Source organism: Bremia lactucae, linkage group LG2 (genome assembly GCF_004359215.1).
Source record: "Bremia lactucae strain SF5 linkage group LG2, whole genome shotgun sequence".
NCBI lineage: Eukaryota > Oomycota > Peronosporomycetes > Peronosporales > Peronosporaceae > Bremia > Bremia lactucae.
In genome coordinates this window covers 3,646,889-3,668,103 of record NC_090611.1, presented here as the reverse complement: position 1 = coordinate 3,668,103, position 21,215 = coordinate 3,646,889, and the positions used below count along the sequence as shown (strand labels likewise).

Below are 21,215 nucleotides of genomic sequence, written 5' to 3'. Positions count from 1 at the left end.
CAGCCGATTGCGAAATCGCTGGCGTCACAGACCACATGGAATGGTCTGTCTTGATCTGCAATCGCCAAGATGGGCGATTGCATCAAGCTTTGCTTGATACCTTCAAACGAACGCTGACAATCAGCGTTCCATAACCATTTCTCGTCTTTTTTCAAGAGACGAGAGAGATGAACTGTCATCTCTGCATAATTGCGAGAGTACTTGTGCAAGTACGCCGCTAAACCAAGGAACTTTCTAAGTCCCTTGACATCGACTGGAACTGGTCAGTCGGTATTTGCCTTGATCTTTTCAGGATCAGGGCGCACGCCATGTTTACCGACAATGCACCCAAGAAGTGGTATTTCGCTTGCAGCGAATATACACTTCTTGAGATTTGCGTACAACTTATGCATTCGCGTAAGTGTAAGAACTTGACGAACGTGAGTTTTATGAACTTCCACGTCCGTCTTCCCGTCTATGTCCCGGCTATGGACAAATACATCATCAAAATAACTCGGTGCAAATTCTCACACCGGTCTCAACAGATTCGTTACACATCTGTTGAATGTTGCAGGGGCGTTACTAAGCCCCTGATGCATCACTAGCCATTCCCAGAGCATCCCACTGGGATTGCTCACTGCTGTGTACGGGAGGTCTTGTTCACGCATAAGAATTTGATAGAACCCATCCATCAGATCCATAGACAAAAAGATCGTACTCTTAGACATACCATCTATGATTACATCTTTTCTAGGTATCGGCGTTTGAGCCGGTACTGTTGCAGCATTCAGTTTGTTAATGCGTGCACTATCTGCCACCCTCCTGTGGCCTTTCGCACACATAAGGTCGGAGAGATATGTGGGGAGGTTAAATCCCTGACATGGCCCGCTTTTAATCGATCGATAAAGAATTTATCGATCGCAAGTACTTGTTCACGAGGCTGTGGCCGCTGCTTTATGACACACTACTTCGAGCCCGGTTTGAGCTCGATCTCATGTCGAGTGCCTTTATCCTTAGGCAACTCGCATGAAATTATTTCAGGGAATACATCCCTGAATTCAATCAAATCCTTGTATAAAGGATTTGTCTTTAGTGGCTCCCAGGATTGCGTAGTATATCTCTCAATCCGAGTTTTCACATCGAGGACACTTTCGTTCATCGATGAGCTGCTGAGAATCCGTTCGTTCTCTGCAAAATTACCGCTGACCGAATATCGGTTACGTATTCGTCCTCTGTGACGAGTATGCAAATCTGCTTGATTATATCACTATGCAGATCTCTTAAGATCCGCTTGCGTTCTAGAGTTGGTAATTGATTTATTTTTGAAGTTAACTTTGTAGGCGCATACAGATCAAGAGTATAAGTGCCTTCTTTGATCGTCATTAACCAAGACATTTAATGTCTCGGTTTCTTCCTCATATTTATTTACAGGCTACCGAGGGAATATTCCCTCGGGATGCTGAAGTCTAGTCACCTCAGATCTGTCCAAACCGGACAGCATGGCCAAGATGGCATCATTCCCTACGATCGAACTCATTCGTTCGACTGCACTCCTTTTTATGTCCCTTAAAATAAGTAGCTATCACGCGAAGCGTGATGCGTATTTTCATTATCATCTAACATGTCCGTGTTAGATGATAAAACTGTGGTCCTTGGATGGACAACAAAGTGCTTCCAGGTGTAACGGGGCACTGCCAACTTATGCTGCTACAGTATAAGTCCACTTCGCACTGCTTCAGTGCGAATGGTACCTCACGTCAATTCACGTACACTAGTACATGCAGAGGAAGACTCTCTTCAAATCACTTGCTTTAAAGAGGAAAAGTAGCCTGTATTTAATATGCTTAAGTTTTTCTGTTTCTATCTATTTAATACTAACTTAATTATCTACTAATACAAAACATGTAATAAAGTCTTATCTGTCTCTTTCTGTGCGCGCGTCCAGCGCTTACTGGACCGCGGAGCAAGTAGCTATAATGGCCCATATCTACCAATGCATAGGCTTTATTTACTACGTAAAGTAAAATTCTCCAAATATTATCAACCTTTTAAATAATACACTCACCTTTGGCTAACCACCACTCACCCTGTCTATGTGAAACCCCTAAGCTCATTTTTTAGGCCTGTGATAGGCTGGAACCACAAAATATTTACGATAAAATAATGCCGCTACCAAATACCATTTTGTATTAATTATTAATTTGAGCTTTTGTCTATCTATCTTCGTCAGTATCAGAGAGATGCGGGAGGTGCGGCAGGTGGGGAGGTGCGGGAGGTACGGGAGGTTGCCGGCAACGTCGAGCATTGCGACCAGTCTGACGGTACCTTCCACATCTTCTCTGGGGTCTCACAGATGCCATAACTGCGAAGGGGGGTCCCTTTGTGTAGAGGTGGAGGTAGAGGTGGCAGATTGCGGCCTCCCCAAGGAACCTACAGAACGGCCGCAGCCGAGTAGCACAGCAGGATTCATGACATTGGCTGTTGGCAAGATGGCAATATGATCTAGGATCATCCTTTGGCGGTAGATTGATGCATTGTTGTAGTCTTCCTAAACGTGCCCAAGAGCATTTCAATTTGTAGTTCTGCTGCTATTGCTGTTGCTGCACGACAATGGCTGCACCAACCACCAGTGCACATCGAAATCCTCAGCAGAGATTGGGATTGCTGGTTAAGCAGCTGCTCTTGCACGGAACTAGTGCATGCAAGGATGCGCATGATTTGATGAGAACAAACCTTGACAGGCGTCCCTGCTATTTATGAGTCTCAATGTGAACTACCGGAAGGTTGACTTCAATCCTGCAACTGAAATCTTCCCCATAACTGCTACAAAATTGGCCCAACTGCATGTCTGCAATTGATTGTTCGATAGTAGTTTGGTGTTTGATAGTGGCAAACTGCCCATCACAGGCAAGACGGCAGGCTGAACTTACCCTCAAGAGGTCACCTGTGGAGACCGAGATCCGCTTTTTCAATGCCGAGAGGCGCTCTGTGCCCTTGACGTGGTGGTATGGCCAAAGTGTAGCTTGCATCGCATAAAACATGCTACAAACCTTTCCTCATTGACAAGCCATGTAGTCTCAAGATAGGTCATGGTATGACGTGGGAACATTTTTTGCATTGCCTCAACCTGCTGTTCGTAACATGCCACTGTGTTTGAATACACAAGAGCGTTTCACTGCTTGAGTATCTCCTGAAAAGCCTCCATTAAGTCAAGTGACAGTCAATGCGGGTTGTTATTTTTTTGCTGATATGCCAGCGAAGAAGGAAGTCAGCATCAGGAAACACGCTGTCAAGCGAGTTCATCAAGGCCAACTCCCGGTCAGTGTTTAAGGTGAATGGGGCAACCCCAAACTGCTCCAAAACACGTGGCACAAGCTGCACTGCCCTAAGGTCATTCGCTTCTGCCTCTGCTGCAATGAAGCAGTATGCAAACGTGAATGTCTGCGGTGTGGCGGTCACGCCTACAACGTGCATCAATGGCAGCCCAAAATGGTTGGTCTTGTAAGTTGAGTCAATCAACCATATTTTTTCCGCTGAGAACTTGCTGTAGACTTCCTTTGCTGATGGTGAGATAATGTACAGGTGTGTGAGCCTTTGATGGTCGTACACCCAAACCGCGTGAAATAAGGAGCCTCGGCCTCGTTCCCCTCAAGGTTGTCAAGCAGCGCTTGGGGCGGAGAGCGGCCAGCCAAATTGAAGTTGCGCTCTGCTTGAATTAAGTTGTACACGTTGCGAGGGGTCACGCTCATAGTTTACCTGCGCATTGTAGTGACCATGCGCGTCAGCCGCAGCCCATCTGAAGCAAGCCGAATAACTTGCTGGCATTGAGCTGAGGTTAGAGCACGTCCTTGCGGGTGGACAGACGGGTCGGCAAAGGGTGCATGGTTGAGTTCCTTGTCATAAAAAACGCTGTCTACTCTGTGCCATTTTACGGCGTATGGTGCAATTAAAGGTACATCCCGACTGCCACGCACTGTTGCTGTTCTGCTTCTGCCTCTAGTTGTGGTTGTTGTGCTGCACAAGAGCAGTAGAGAACCACAGCTTTCACGTCACCATATTTTTGTTACCCACCCGCCTTGTATGCTTGATAGTCAAAACAAACTCTCGTCTTGCAATTGAGAATCTACTGCAGCTCAAGCCTCTTCTAGGGTAGCAAACACTCGCCCTCCGAGCTCTCCAAGAGTTCCAAGTTGCAGGTTGTTCATTGCAAAGAGATTAAAGTGTTATGGAAAGTGATTTGACGCCAAAAAATGGCGGGCATCTTCACCAGTACTTGTAAGTAATAGTTAACCCCCCGCGCTGCTTGATGCGCGAGGAACCTTCAGTTTTACGTGGAGAACATAGTTTTTCAAGAAGGTTAAGTTTGTACGGCACGATGGAGCTCGTGAGTTCGCGATGCAACTTATAGCGTGCAACGACTACGGTCCGTTCCTTGAACCGCTCGCGGAAAGCATTTAGCTTGTCAAGCCAGGGTGAATGGTGGTTAGCCGAAGGTGAGTGCTGGCTAGCGGCTCCCTATATTAATCGACAACCTTCAAGTGTCAATTTCATGTAACAATACGTTACAGTTCGCCTACTATTTTTTTGGAATTTACAAAGACTAGGGTTGCTACCGAAAAATCCATTAATCGTCAGCTCCTGGATTGACGCGTAGAAGATGACTGGCTCTGTTGCACGTCAAAGCATAATAATCCAAACCCAACGTAAAACACGAAAGTGCGAATGACTGCATTGTTGCGTTAACGGTTAACGCTGTGCTGTGGACGGGGGCCAGTGGTGTTTGTTTACGCAAAGTTCGATTTCAAAAAACAAAAACGCAAGATGGAGCTTACCATTTGTACTAAAATGAAATAACAATATCGAAAAAATGTTAATTGACTTTAAAAACAAATCATTTTCGTCGTTACATTGCCAGATCTATTTTCTGGTCGCGCTGGCGACAGAAACGTTTAAAACAACTACCATACAAACACTCGCACTAATACCAGATGTCCACATTTTCTTTTATTTTGTACGTTTCAAAAAAAGCGAAGTAATTAATCAAAATACTGTCGTCTACAAAAGCACTAACCACCCACCTTTTCACGAGTCCATACGCAATGCCTGATAAACCCAGCCAGTCGCTGCACCCTTACAAGCCCTCCAATAATCCTTCACCCTCCACTCATGTAGTTTTCTTGAAATGATCAGCCGAATCAAAAATCTTTCGCTCGGCAAGCTTATGCTGCAAAATTACATTGCGACCAATGGCCGCACCCGACAAAACCAAAGACTTGTCCAGTCCATAGCGGTCACATGCTGCTTGTGACAAATGGCGCGTCATTGGCTTTGTGCCTTCAGCTCCATGACAACTCGCATATCGTGCCGCTCGTGCCGCTAGCGCTGCTTGAGCAGCATTCACAACGACCTCTTTCGCAGGAGATGCCACCCGTTTGCTTGGATTATCGGATAACTTAATGTGCTTCACTTGATGATCAATAGGTGATGCCCTTAAGGATCCATAAGGCGCTACGACAAGAGGTCCAGTGACAAGATCCACGGGCACCTCCGTAGGCTGACCTTGTTGCTCCATTGCATAGTCGGCCGAGTCAAACCGCTTTCGTTCCTTTAATTTACGTCGAATTAAAACATGTGCTGCCGAGAGTTTGCCATACGTTGATCCTAGTTTTTCCTCTAGAACAGGATTAATTTCATACTGCGGATCCAAGCGATCTCGTCGACTTGGTTTCTTTCTTCCATCCAATAAAGAACCGTACTTGCTCGCACGACTCGGACTCATTGTAACCGACTCGAGTTTGCTTGCATTGATTGGCGACGACGTACACGACGCCTTCTTGGCTTGTTCAAGATCCAATAAAGGGTCGTTGACATACGCGGGAAGAGTGGACTTGCTCATTTGATAATCGGCCGAATCAAACGAGACTTTGCTCTGCAATTTCCGCTGAATCAATGCATTGCGCCCCTCCTCGGGCCCTCCTCGCGCCTCATACAAAGGCGTATTGGGGGCACATTGCGTTTTAACCCATCGCCTTGCATTGCAGTAAGAAAAGCCGACTGGCCGCCCATTGGTGAGAATCCTGACATTGGTGAAACCATCGGAGTCGGAGTCGACGATACGTGGGTCTGAGTCGACGGTGGTGAGGTCTGAGACCGACTGGCCGCTGCTTTCTTCATTGCGTCGTCGGCCGAGTCGTAGCGCTTGCGCTCACGTAGTTTCTGATGAAGCAAGATATTACGGGCAGAGAGCGCACCTCCGTCTGTCGTTGCGCCGCGCGCATTGGCAGGTGGCATCTGGGCTCCAATTTCCAGATCCATGGCGTTCCACGCCGCCCGATTGCTTCCGTTGAGCCGAGCCATGCCGCGCGAGGACGAAAGCATTGCGGGTTGTGGGGCCTGGTACTGGCGGTAATCCATCAAGATGGTGCGAGGTTTAGTGCACAGGGAAGAGCAAAATAACTTTTATGGGATCCTTTTGGCACGGTGTGAGATCCAGCGAGAAGTTCTGGAGTGTGTCGTAATGTTTGCTCCCGAGTTTGAAACGGCTCACTATTCTTCTGGTTCGACGAGTCTTTTTTCTTCTATTTCAATGATGTCGACACCAGTCCGCTAAGAACATTACGTAACTGAATGGCGCTTTTTCATGCAGCCACAAACTAACGGATCAGCTTATACAGTTATGACGCGAGCGAAATGCAACGGACTCGGAGGACGTCACAGTAGTTCCTGACATGTATTCTAATTAGCACGGCATCACGGTCACAGGGACCTTAGATTTAACTTATTGCCCTGTAAACCTCTTTAAAAACGTATTGTATATACACCGTTCTTAGTCTTTTAAAAGATTTAATGTCTGCAGCATGGTGAGAAAGCTCTTGAGCAACCTATGGCCTGAGGGTTGCCAATGCATGTGAGAAGGCTGCATTATTCGTGGAGCCAGTAGCGCAACAAATCGCTGGGATATCTATCAACCTTACGACCTTTGAAACGTCGCGCGGTACTTTGTCCAAATCTTTGATGCGTAATTGTAATGTCGCTTGATCTTACTGATTATAGTCTTAAAGAGGAGGTGGGCATGCTAAAACAAAATGTTTTTCAATGATACCTGATCTGACAATATCGTCACCTGGCTTAATAGGCAATCACGACGATATGAAGAACGCAGGCAGTCACGGCGTTGCTTGATCACAAATAATCGCTGATCGAGATTATCTTGAAACACTTAGCTGCTAGACATTTTTACAAGCTCCCTCGATATGGGTTTTCCGCAGCTCACAATACTATATGGGTTTTCCGCAGCTCACAATACTACGAATCTTGTAATGAAATCGATCATTTCCATCTTTCTGAGATCAAAAAAGATGATGTCAGAAAAAAGAAATTTTTGACTTCATCTATGTTGGCCGTGTTCCTTCTAAAAGAACAACTGAAAAACGAGTTTCTAATGCTATTTACAGTGTAGCGGTATGCCTCCACCAGAGGTGAGTGAGTGTATTGTCAACAGGACAGCAAATTATAGCATGTACCACACTCACTGTAAATACACGACGCAACGTCGGTGGAAGACGATAGCACACAATAGTACAAGACGTGCGTGCATAGACAACGATGTTCTTATAGAGAAAAACATTTCTTTAATCACGCGATTAGAAACGATCTTGCGACCATTCACTACTACAGTAATGCAATCTCTTACACTACGAAGCATGTTTCCTCCAGCTGTTTCTAAATTATTTACGCAACTATCGCGTGAAACGTCTACAGCACCACAGCGCCTGCGCTTCTACCGAGTCCGCTTCGCTTGGAGAATGACGACAAGTAACTATCTTACTTGGACATCATCATCTTGACAAACTCCTCGTAGTTAATCTGACCATCACCGTCAATGTCAGCCTCGCGAATCATCTCATCCACTTCCTCGTCCGTGAGCTTCTCGCCCAAGTTGGTCATGATGTGACGAAGCTCAGCGGCCGAAATAAATCCATTTCCGTCCTTGTCGAACACCTTGAATGCCTCCAAAATCTCCTCTTCCGAGTCCGTGTCCTTCATCTTACGAGCCATCATCGTGAGGAACTCGGGGAAGTCAATCGTGCCGTTGCCGTCCGCATCAACCTCGTTTATCATGTCCTGCAGCTCAGCTTCCGTGGGGTTTTGGCCCAGCGAGCGCATGACCGTGCCGAGCTCCTTGGTGGTAATCGTTCCATCGCCGTCCTTGTCGAACAGGGAGAAAGCCTCCTTGAATTCGGCAATTTGCTCTTCCGTCAATTGGTCAGCCATCGTGTCGCGGTGTTTTGCTTGAGGGATTTAAAGGAAATTTAAAAGTGGGAATCTTAGAGAGAAGACCCAATAATTTATGTCCGCACCATCCCTCTCCGTACATTTTTCATTTATCTTGGTTTTCTAAAAGAATGGACGACCAAGATTAAAACTGAACGACCACTGAACGACCTCTGTGGTGCGTACAGACTAGTGTAGTACACACCATTACAGCAAACACGTGTCGGTTGTGCAAAAGAGACGAAAGCAAGGCAATTGAATCTTCAAAAAGCCCGGTGATTCGTACTTAAAAAAAGATCGAGTTAAAATTAAAATATCTGGCAATAGAAACGACTGCACTGAACTTTCTCAGCTGCTTGAGAAAGAAAAACCCTAAATATTTATTATCAGAACACATGCAAATCTCGCACTCTATGCTTCCAGGGATCCACAGCCGTAGTGTAGCGGAGCTACCTCGCTCCTAAAGTCAGAGGAAGACTTTCAGACTCAGAGAGTCACTAAGTTCTATTGAACTAATGGGTTTAACAACTCAGGGAGTCGTACAAGCTATTAAAGCTTAAGGAATCCTAGTTCAAGGGGTTCAGGGGTTCGTAGAAACAAGTGGCAACTAGTGCCCAAGAGGGTATACCTTAGAAAGGCTTCTATCTCTTACAGATCAATGTGCCAGCCTTAGGAAGGCACTTAACGCTTTAAGATCAAAAGGAGAACTGCACTATATTGAATTATTTAAATCTAAAAACCTTACCCTAGCTAATTAAAAATAGATTTTGGCCGCCAGATTTATATCTGGCGGCGACCACATTTGTTACCCATAATAAATGGGATTTAAGTAACTAACTATTTTAAAATTAGATAAAAGGGTATTTTACCCATAAAGTAAATGTACCACAACAACGGTTCTCCAACCGATGTGTGCCAGCGAATGAACTCTGGCTTCATTTTGAATAGGATGAATCCAAGGGGATCGCTCATCTCCCCTCAGGTTGTGGTAAAAAAAATTCCTCAGTTTGACAAGATTGACTAATTTTTATGCTCGCATAGTGGTAATGCACTCCGAGGTAGGCAGGGGACAATATGATAGCACTGGCTGCTCGCTGCCTTTCGACGTCAACTATTTTATTCTCAATTTGAAATCATTCAGTTCAGTTCGATTCAAGCTCGCTTGTTTGTGACCTTTCTTATTCGACTATTTCACGGTTCGTTCATGACACAAAAATATTATATTTTGGAAATTGAGCCCTGTATACGCCAGTCATGACACAAGAACATTATATTCTATGAACTAGGTCCTCCTGGTCCTGCGGGTCCTGTTGCTGCACTCCCGCATCTTCGTGAGCTGGGTCCTCTTGTTCTTTGTATTGTGAGCACATGCACTTGATTGTGACCAAAAGGAGCCAAACCCTCGTTAGCACTCTGCATGCATAACTTAACCTTCCATATCATACTGAGGCGATTAACCCAAAAACCTTAAGGGGATTATCAATTCCCTAGTTTTTGATAATAAATGTTTACGATTAAGTGACTGCTTCAAGACAAATTAATATTTCGGTGATTAGCTTTAAATTATAACTAAAGTATTTCTTTCTTTTTCAGGTACAATTTTAAGCAAGATTTTCCTGACCGCCTTGCTTCACTTAAAGTGAAGTGAGATTGCCTTCACAAATTAAAAATTGAAAAGGGTCAATTTTAACCCGTTCTAACCAAACCGGTATTCTTAAAATTAATTTCAGCATTTGGAATTTTTCTTTCGACAGTGCGCCATTGCACAAGTCGAAGCTGTGCTTACCCCTCAACAAATATAACAGGAAAGTAAATCATTCCTTTCTAAAGTAAGCTAAATGAAGCTTATAGCTCACAAATGTAATGCCCATGCTTCGTCTCGGATAAGCGTGTATTCACGAATATGGCTCGTATATGTGACAGTGCCTTTGCAAGGTACGACTGCTTTTTGGATATGAGAACGAACAGGGTCTCGACTTTCGCTATAGGAGCAAGGGTGATAGCTTAAACTAGCCCCTTCCTCAGATATAAGCGTCATCCTTTTGCATGAGCGCGCTGCCGATTGCAAAATTGTTTGCATCACACACGACGCTTAAAGCTTATCCGCGTCTGACAATGCCAAGACTGGTGCCTCTATAAGAGATTGCTTCACCGATGTGAGCACATCTTCTTGTTCTTTTAACCAAACCCATTCTGCGTCCTATTTAAGGAGGTCAAAGAATGGTTTAGTTCGCTCAACATAATTCTTGCTATACTTATGCAAGTGATTAGCGAACCCTAGGAATTGGCGCAAATCCTTCACATTTCGTGAGACTGGTCATTTCTTTACATATTTATACTTGTCTGGGTCTGCTCTTACACCGTGTGTACCTACAATGCAGCCCAGCACAAGTATCTCGGGGACCCCGATGACGCACTTTTGCAAGTTGACGTACAATTGAGCGTCCTCTAGAGTCTGCAACACAGCATCTAAATGACGCTTGTGCGACTCTCTTTCGCTCAGCCCGTCCTCGGCCCTACTATTTACGAATACATCGTCAAAGTAATGGGGCGCGTTGGCACGGTGCTGACACATTACGTGAGCCACCACTCGGTTGAATGTCGCTGGTGCTTTTGCAAACCTTGGGGCATCACAAGCCACTCCCAAAGCATACCGTTTGGGGTGCTTACAGCTGATTTGGCCACATCGGACTCTCTCATGAGTACCTGATTGTAGCCATTCTTTAAATCCAACCCGGAAAAGATAGTTAACTTTCCCATGCAGTTCAACAAAGCATATTTCCGCGGGATTCGCGTTTGCGCCGGTATGGTCGCCGTGTTTAGCTTATTGTAGCATGAACCACGCGCTATCTACCTGTGGCTTTACGCACACAAAAGGTCGGGCTGTAGTGAGGCGATTGCTCTCACGCACATGTCCCGCCTTGGCTCGCTTGTCGAAGAGCTCATCAATATAATCGACTTGTTCTTTCGGCACCGGCCATTGCCTGGTTACACAACACTTCGTGCCAGATTCGAGGCCGATTCGCACCCGATGCCCCTATCTGCTGGTAGGCGGCTCGGCACTTCTTCTGGGAACACATCGCGATGTTTCCATAGAAACTCAGAAAGGGGCTGTCTCTCAATGCATCCCAGCCTTGAGAAGCGAACCGTTTATTTCTGTCCGTTTCCAGGACGCTCTCGTCCAAGGTGGATGACGAGCAACACTCCACCAAGTTCTCTTCTGGAATTGGTGTGACTACTTCACGGACCTTTTTTTCTTTAGTTCGGACAGGAACAGATCCCACGACATCTCCAGGAGTTTGACTATCTCCTCGGCAATTTTTAAGTACTAGCCGGAGCACCTCAACAGATGATGCTTCGATCACCTCATTCGAACGGCCGTCCTCTTCAATTGGAACAGATTCAAAGGTCACTCGCTTAGACGTGCCTTTAATCGTCCTAATGTGTCGGGTACTCATTCTTCGAGTCACCACGACCTTTGACTGAGAAGCGGGTGCTGTTGCTGTCCTTGCTAACGCACCCCGTCCAGCCGCACCACGCTCTAGGCACTGTGCCGGTTCATGCGACGCTTGGCTTCCTGTCAGCTCGCTCGCTGTCTACTGCCACAGGCTTTTTCCTCTGTGCAGGACATTCGGACGCATGACTACTTGTCATCGCCCTTTTCACTACCCCAGTCTCCACGAGCTGGGACGGAATTGGTGACATTTGACATCCCGTCAACGCACCCTCAACTGTGTTCGACACGACATCAGTTTTATACGTCCCTCGCAGGAGCACATATTTTCGGTGTCCTGCGTAGAGTTCGTAACTGTGCGTGTACGCCAGTCTATCCATGGTTGGTGTTTGACCAACCATGGCATGCCTGGGATGAGGTCATACATACTCTTCATACCTAGAACTGTAAACTTCTCTTTGCATGAGAAGCTTCATAGTCCGCGTCAATTAAGCATTCCGCCCCTACTGCGCTTATGCATTCCCGACCCATCAATAAACAATGCAGAACTCATGCGTCTAGCACGCTGGTTCTTGCCATCGCCCTTTGGGAAGGGAGTCCTCTTGCTGGGCGTCTTCGCCCCAGCAAGGACCCTGGCGAAGCAGCGAGCCATAATATGGCCGCGCTTGCCGCATTTTTACCCAGCTCCATAGGAGTGGCATCTGACCACCTTCCTGAGGAGGACCTGTCGCGATGAACCATGCCGTAGTCCATTCATTAACGTGGGCACCTTAATGTGCTCCGGAATTGGACTTACGGTAAGTAGTGGACGCCGACGGCGAGCGCATCTCTTGCACATACTCTTGCAGAGATCGCTTCGCCTGTCGCAATCCAAAGTAGCGCGCCTGAAGCAGCACCTCGCCTCCCAATGTTTGGAGAGGTGGGGGAAATGAGTCCAATCGATATTGAGGCTCATCTTCACTGACACGCTCAGAAATTCGGGTCGTGGGAAGGATTTCTAGTGCTACCAAGTGTAAACGGCACGTCTATTGCGGAAGTGGTCTGACCGTCTTCTCTTTACGTGCAATGAGGTAGTGGTGGGCGCCTAAGCGACATCACCCAACGAACCAAGTACCTTAGTACAAGTGACGTCACGGGAGCGGCAATCCCGCTTCACGTGCGCACTTGTCTTTAGAAATAGTTTTCAGACTGATTTATATTTAAATGTATTATACATAACACGGATCTAAACCAATCATAAATGACATCTCTTTCAATAGACACTGATTTATTGCGAGCGTACTATAGATAATACCTCGTATCTATGAGACGCTAGCCGTAATCACGGATAACGCTAGGCATCATCCCTCCTAATGTGAATGCACCCATGTGCATCGCATACACAAGGGTGGGTTAATCAGTATACATAGTTCTTATTTGGCAGCCGCTATGGCCACATACATTAACACTACGGCCACAGACAAGACTACTACGGCCACATACAATTGATATGACCAATCACAATTCACACAACCTTTTGATTTTCTACAAAGGGCGCTAGAGCACTTTATGGGCGGCGTGAAATTTTGCGTTAAAATATACTTTCCTACATCAGGGAGCGACATATGACGTGCGGTATACACAACACACCGCACAGACAAGAAATACCCTACTTTTAAAGAAACTATCATGAAGCCTACATGGCGCGCGCAGAACAGATTCGAGGAACGCTGGAAACGAAATAGGCTCCTAAAGCCGTGGTAGCAGCCGTAGATGTGAAATAAGATTTATTGGGAATTGCTTACGAGATGGTATCATTAGGCCTAACTGAATTTTGCTTTACACAGAGGAGGAAAGGAGGATGACACCGAAACAATCGCGGAAACAGCCAAATTGCGCGGTTTGCTGGCACGTAAGTTGACTTGAGCTCCTGAACTAGTTATGTTACATGCCCATACCTACTGAGAGTGCTGCGGATATCTAGCTCGATTCGTGTTGAGATGTACAAATTTGCGATAAAAATGGGTGTTGATCCGAATCTGCTGACTATTTTTTTAAATGTGTTTGTTTCAATGTAATTATGGTCAGATCAGATTATTCTAGATAGAATGTCCTTGTCATTGTATTTACTAGATGTATTAGTAGATCTAATTATGTCGCATATAATCAGAATTATCGGTCCGTATTTATATGATGTGAACCGGGAGGTAAGATCCGATACAACCATTGGTATTAAGTAGCAATTTTCTGTTTATGACATCTTCAACATTATTAAGTAGTAGAGTTGGGAAAATTGTAGTCACGTCTGTGGCCGTAGTAGTTTTGTCTGTGGCCGTAGTAATTTGTCTGTGGCCGTAGTGTTAACGTCTGTGGCCATTGAGGCTGCCTTCTTATTAATATATTAAAGTCAGAACTATACGAAGGTATTAATTATTACGTAGGAGCTTAAATATATATTATGTGAGATTTACTCCCCTAAACAAAGCACTATTTTGTCTTTTATTGTTGTTAAGCGGTCCTCGGCAACTAAGAATTTCCTATGCACGTCGTGTACGTGAGGTGATCGAATGTACCTTGCCACACTATCATCAGTGTAAGTTTGCTAGTACTGAAGCAGTACTAGCGAAAGGTGCCCCGTAGCGAATGCTTAAGCTAATATTACTAAGCGAAGAAGGGTGAAGTTGCAATAAGGATTTGATTTAGGCAGGCACTTTAGGCAATAACAAGGAATTGCTTCGAGAAAGGAGTTATCGTTGGCTCCATCTCGAACAAAATGTGACGTGTAAATTGATTAAAGATCACAGTGGAGAAAAAAACTGGTCATTGGGTTTACATCGAATAAATCGTGGAGTGCGATTCAATAGAAAGATAACATGACTTGTTTTTTTCTATACTCGTGAGCAATTACCAAGCGCAGGTCACGAAGCTACACCTATTCTTGGTTCATGAATGGCCTTTTACAGCTCAGATGGTAAACCTTTTTTTTAGACAGCAAGGTTCTGCGCGTTTGTGATCGTGCAAGTTTTTTTCTGTAAGAATATGGGAGTGCTTATTTGGGGCCAAAACAAAGGCAAATATAAAATTGAGACGTCAATCTTTCTAGCAAATAGGTTAATGAAGATGAAGCAGCTTTGAGGATAGTAAAGGCTCCAAGTGACTGTTTCTATCCATTATACATTGCGGAATAATTGTGCGTCTTGCGAACAATTGTGCATCTTGCGAAATGGCTTTGTCTGAAGCATATAGCGCATGACGTGGTGCGCGGTTTTGTTATAAGGACGCAACTGGTGACGTGGGAGGGCGCAAACGATGATGTGAGAGGGCGCGACTGGTATTGTTGAAGGATGCGACTCTCGGAACAGGTGGTGCACCATATAGGTCTACATGAGAGATAAAAGGTGACGGACGTATAAGGATTAAAGATAATAAGCTCCAAATACATTTAGCTTCTATTTTGCAGCCTAATCGACAGGAAAAATAACAGGTTATGAGCCCAAGACCCCCGGAAGACCCTCCTGCTGGTTCACTAAGAGCTCTCATCCCAAATGCGGTCGATGAGATCACAAGTGATAGCTTGAGACCCCTTCAAGCGAGAGAGCACGGGGCCTCTAGGCATGATGAAGATCGACTCGAGGGACCCGTTTTCAATCTGATGCGTGATTTGGCGCGGGAACGCACAGAGTGGGCCCAGCTGCCCCCCACCACCACGGACCGGAGACCCGTAAGGAGAGTCTTCAGCCAGTTCTTGGCTCAAAACGGTACTGGACAAAAGCTGACTTGCTCAGCGAAGCGATCGAAATGGAAATGCCCTATAGAATGCCTCAGCCTCACGCGAAGCATCGTCCGAATTCTTCCCGATCGTGCAGCCTGCGTTGCAAGCGCTACACGCCTCAAGATTTTTGGGTCAAGATGCCAGCCGGAAGGACATAAAGCTGCCTATCAAGTACTTTTCTGGAAGGGAGGAATATAAAGGACTTGGAGCAGTGTTTAGGGATGGGAATTGCAGTTTTTTTGGACTAGCTCGGCAGAGACCGACCCCTCAGTGGAGGTGAATGGCCTGATGAATACAAGATGCGTACACTTAATAGATATCTCGATGGCAAAGCGAGAAAGCATTTCGACAAGATAGGGCGTCCGAAGTGCCTTCACTTGAGCATTTGATGAACAAGATGTTGGAGGTTTACGATCGAGAAGTTACTGTGGGACAAGCGGAACGATTGATGGGAGCATACAAACAGAGTGATTGATCATGAACGGAACGATATTAGTACCTGGTTGCAGTAGCAATCTCGGCGAACTACCCGGATCTTTTTTTTAAATATATTTGCGATGGAGCTGCGCCAGAATTAAAGCGAGCAATGCAAACGCGGCTTGTTCGTCGTCGCAAGCATTGGAATTGGCGGACTTCGCCAGTGCGTTTGAACAATACAAGCACACATATAATAAGCGGTGGGCGTCAATCAAATTACAGCAAACCTAATATCCGCATTGTTAATAGTGTAGCTGATGTAATTGCTCCTTACGATGGAAAGAGATGCTAGAAGTGTAACCAGATCGGACGTACCAAGAGAAAATGCAAGGTCAGAACTGGTGAAAAGCATTCCTCATTTGCTCTGGGCATCGGTAGCTCTCCTAAAGTCGAAAACAGACCTGGATTCTTAATAGTGGCGCCAGCAGGCATTTGGTAATGGACGTTAGCCGGCTTGAGAACGCGGTCGACTGCTTCGACGAGTGTAATGTTGCTGATAGATATGCTATCAAGGTGACGAAGAAAGGCCAAGTCACGTTGCGAGCTACCGTGGGTGGAATTATGCATGTGGTTATGTTGAGCAACGTCTATCATGCAAAGGATCTCACGCACGACCTGCTATCCAACTGTAAACTCGAAGCAAAGTGAGTGACACTGATCTTCGAAGAAGGGAGCCGCTATTTAAAGCGCACAAGTGATGGAGCTCGAGTTTTCAAGGTTAGAAGGAAGAACAACATATGGTTGTGGCACACAGAGCGAGTGTGCTGCATCAAGAAATAATAAAGTCTTTGCGGCTCTAACAGCTGCAGATGTTGACGTGAATGTCTCGGTGAGATGCATGCTTCTGGACTTGCACGAGAGACTAGGCCATCCAATGTATGATAAAGTTGAAAAACAGTGGACAGTGAGGGCTCAGTCGTTGAGTTTATTGATAGACAGATACCTACCTACATCACTTGTGTTCACGAAAAGCAGTTCAAGAGCACACATACAAAGAAGGATAGCGGTGCTCACTCACCACTTAATCAAATTGAAGGAGTCATTTGCAGCAATCTGATAGGTCCTATGGCACCGGCGGGACCGATGTGGTAATCGCTATATGGTCAACTTTAATGACCATGCATCAAACTACTCCAGAATATTTGTCGCGCGAAAGAAAAATATGGCTGCGAAAATGCTCGAGCACTATCTGATATTCTTTGAGCACATATTTAATTGCAAGGTACATATCCTTAGAGCCGATGGCGGTGGTGAATATTGGTACGTTGACATGTTTTGCATGCTGATCGGAGTAAGCAGACAAGTATTTTAAGCTGACAATCAAGCATCCAACGGGAAGGCAGAAGGCATGCACAGGACAGTGCTAAATATGACAAGATGCATAATTTTTTCCAGTGGCTTGCCATCGCACTTTTGGGGCGACGCAGTCCAAATTACAACGTAAATTTTTGAACCGCAGTCTAAGCAATGCAAATATGAAGCGATTTTCTGTCATCGAAGTATTAAACGGTGTCAGGCCCAGTATGGCTGATGTCGCGGTTTTAAAAGCCAGTGCACGGCTTATCGCGATCTAAAATATGTCGTAGAAGCATGGTGTCTAGGTTGGTATAAACGTCGGGAAGAACGACGAGATCAACGATTCAAGGTATAATTGCCATGTGTGCGCTTAGTAATAGCGACTCACATGTCAAAAATGTGGAGAGCATGCGCATTGAGGAAAACCGTCAATTACAGATCCAGCATCGCAGAGTAAAATCTAACTTAGACCGAGCTGTCGAAAATCGGGAGGAGGCTGCAAAAGTGGAAGGAGGTAATTGACTTTAATAAACGATCATTCAAGCACGGATCTCGCGGAAGGTTAAAGAATACCAATCACAAGCAATAAAATGCCGATGCTACTTCTAGCAAAGAAAACATGACTGCAAGGCACATGACCACTCGATACATGGTAACCGAATATGTACCGGTCACAATGGTAAGATTGATTGAAGACAGAGATGCAGTACAAAATAAGATGTGATGAAGTGGCGCGACGCAATGCGCTCTGAAATCGATTCGCTCATACCAAACGGGACATGGGAGGTCACACTCAGGTGTCCTGGTCAGAAGTGCTAGGCTCATAATGGATCTTTAGAACTAAACGGCGCGCGGACGGGATGCTGAATCGATTTGAGGCAAGGCTCATGGCTTGTGGAAAGAGCGTTCGTTTGGTGTTGATTAAAGTATTACGTCAGTGCCGTAATGCAGATGACAACGGCAAATGTAGTGCAAAGCATTGGCGCGAGCGTGGGGTGTGCCTGCCTGACATGGAGATGTTCCTAATGCATAGGTCAAAGCAGACAAAGAGGAGGGTCTCGAGATTACGCTCCCTGTATTACAATGAATGGAATCTGGCGATGCTGAAATGAAGATTTTGGGTACTAAAGACAAGAGCAAGGTGGCGGTGAAACTTCGCAAAAGTCTACACGGGTTGAAACAGACTGGGCAATTGTGGGCACAGTTGCTGCACGATACACTAACATTAAATCGGATTTGCACAATGTTACACCGACAATTTTTGTACTTAAAAGGTGATGCATACTGGTAGAAGTCTACGTGGACGACCTATTGGTGACTGGTTAGAGAGTCTGCGAGTACTTCAAGTTTTTTTTCACTGACATGGAGGTATTCGAGGTTAGAGATGGGGGTGAAGTGACCAAGTTTTCGGCATTGGTGCGACGTATTCCAAGAAAATTGGGTACCTGTAGGAAGCATGCTCAGTGCTTTTGAGAAGTGGTTGCAGGACTATGTCTGGAGTGGGCTAATTCCGCACGTACGCCGATCGGCGAAGAGCAGGACGACGAGGACGAGAGTTATTTCGGTGACGGTTCACAAGAACGTCCGACTGTGAAAATTTATCTGTCGGTGATTGGGAGCCTGCTGTGGCTGTCAAGGTGCACAATACCCGACATTGCATTTTCTGTGCAAAGGGTCAGCGACGAACGCATGCGCCAAAGGACCGTGGGCGAAGCGAATTGTTTGCTTCTTAAAGGGTATAATTGCACTAAAACTAGAGCTTAAAGGGAAATTTGAAAATAAGAGTAATCAGCATGCTTCGACAAAGCACGCACCGTTTTTCGTGAACGGCTTACGCCATCCACGTATTCCCACCTTGTCAGAGAGTCACTCTTTTTCAAGGGGGGAGGACTCGCTCGAGCAAAGAACAATCTAGCTTTTGCTCATCACGCATTGACTCTACGGTCAATGCGAGGATACCAATGCTGATTCGATCAACATTGAAGTCGAGAAACCTAGCAATAACGACAATCCTATAACCGACTTGAAAACATTAATGCTATTACTAACGAGGAGAATGACATCTCCGCAGTGCTGAAGACAAAAACAAAACCGAGTCAGTAAAAGAATTCCTGCTGGCTAAAGAAGCAGTGGTTCATTTTGTACTGGATTCCATCGCTGATGCGGTGGACCGACAGATACGGAACTCTAACAAAAATGGAAGAGCTAATACTCTTTAATTTAATGTTAATGATCTAGTCCTAGTGTCTACGGTAAAACTACTAAAACATATAGCGATGAATGTGGGCTGTAATAAATATCAACCCAGGTATTTTGGCCCATTTCGTGTTCTGCACCGCCAAGGAAATGCGTACACGATCGAACTGCCTCGTAGGATGCGTACGCATCGTACGTTTTATGTCTGAAGTCTTCGACGGTACCATCAGTACGAGGCTTCTTCAGATTCTGAATCACCCCGGGACGGTCAAAAGCGCCTGCCAAAGCCTGATGGTCCCGAGCTAGAGCATGATAGTCTCGGGACAGAGTCTGACACTCACGAACCAGACGATCCACTACATCGTCCAAGAATGAGATCTTCTTAACGAGCTGTCACCAGCTCTTTTTGAAGGGACTGATGTTCCTGTTTGATCGCCAGTTGATCAGCCGCAACATGCGCACAACTTTTTAACTGGTCGCGAGTAGCATTGTCGACCGTCAACGCTAACTCGCGCTGACGGGATCTCTCTGGACCAACGTCCTCCCGTAAATAATGGACAGTTGTCGTCGTCCATGGACTCATCACAAGATGACTCCGCACCAAAAGGATCTGACGAGATGTCAGCAACTTCGTCATCACCTCTTTGGTCGCCACGTTAGAACCCGTAGGTTTAACGAACGTGGCTACGGTTGGTTCGGAGGCCTTGACAGTTGCCACCGAGTTGGGCGATAACGCCGACTCGGCCCAGTCACCTACAATGGGAGTAGCAGGTGACTTGTCACAGCCGCGTTAGCGTCTACTGAAACATTTGCATCGCTAACAGCTGCACTGAGCCGTGCAGCTTCCAGCATTGCAGTTCCACAGGCGACGCGCACGGGTTTCGATACCATGTACAATTAAAAAAATGGAGTTCAAATAAAACTAATAAGTGCTTATTTACAGAGAGAGACATAATAAAGCTTTCCGTCACTTTACATCAGTCACTAAAGTGACAATTGCTTAAGGGGGTGATATAACGGGTGTCCCGTTGCATAAATGTTATTTCTTTAAGAGAAATAATAAATATTGTTTTGTATAAGAGGAAATAATAAATATTGTTATGTATAAGGGAAATAAAAAAAGAAGTACAAATTTTTATCAAAATTAATTTTAACTTAATGGTTCCAATATTTTTAAATTTGGTAATATTGACGCAATACGACATTAGATCTATCGATTATTGGTTGATTTAAGCATAAATTAACCCCGCCAATTGTTACATCATTTTCTTTAATTTACCTATTTACGTATGCGTCAAGTACGAGAGATGTAATTTGTAAGACTAGATATCGATTGGCGATCCCTTTAAAAAAAAATGTGCTTCACACCAACTTTATTATTAGGAAAAGCTTAAAATTAATATAGCACTCGGCGTCCTTTGATGACAGGTTTCTGTAAAGCGTGGTCGGCATCTCAATAAGGAATCCCTTTTGAATCAAGTCAAACAGAACTAAGGCACCAAATTTCAAATGAACTTTCGGTGGTGGGAGGTCAATTGTTCAGTGTTTTTGTGAATCACTGGCTCATTTAGCCTGAAAATGCCGAAGCGGCTAATAAGTTCTTTTTCCTATTGGCACGATTAAATCCCAGAAAGAACCAAAAGCTAAAAAAAATATTTTTCACGGCAATTAATAGTTTTAAAAGGGTTTTAGCGTCTCGAAAAGCTCCTTTATTTCTGACGATAATGCGTCTTCTCCGCCATTAAACAGAGCACTAGTCGTTGCGCGAATCGACATAATGACAGAATA

The 21,215-nt window shown here is 45.3% G+C and overlaps 1 protein-coding gene across 1 annotated transcript; it reads right to left on the bottom strand.

Annotated features, from left to right (window-relative positions):
• Positions 1-7,803: 7,803 nt before the first annotated feature.
• Positions 7,804-8,253, bottom strand: CCR75_001036 (uncharacterized protein; the record flags this gene model as incomplete). The annotated part of the gene is made up of 1 exon (XM_067959141.1): positions 7,804-8,253. One exon carries the CDS (start codon positions 8,251-8,253, stop codon positions 7,804-7,806), a length of 450 nt encoding a protein of 149 aa, XP_067822126.1.
• Positions 8,254-21,215: the final 12,962 nt, after the last annotated feature.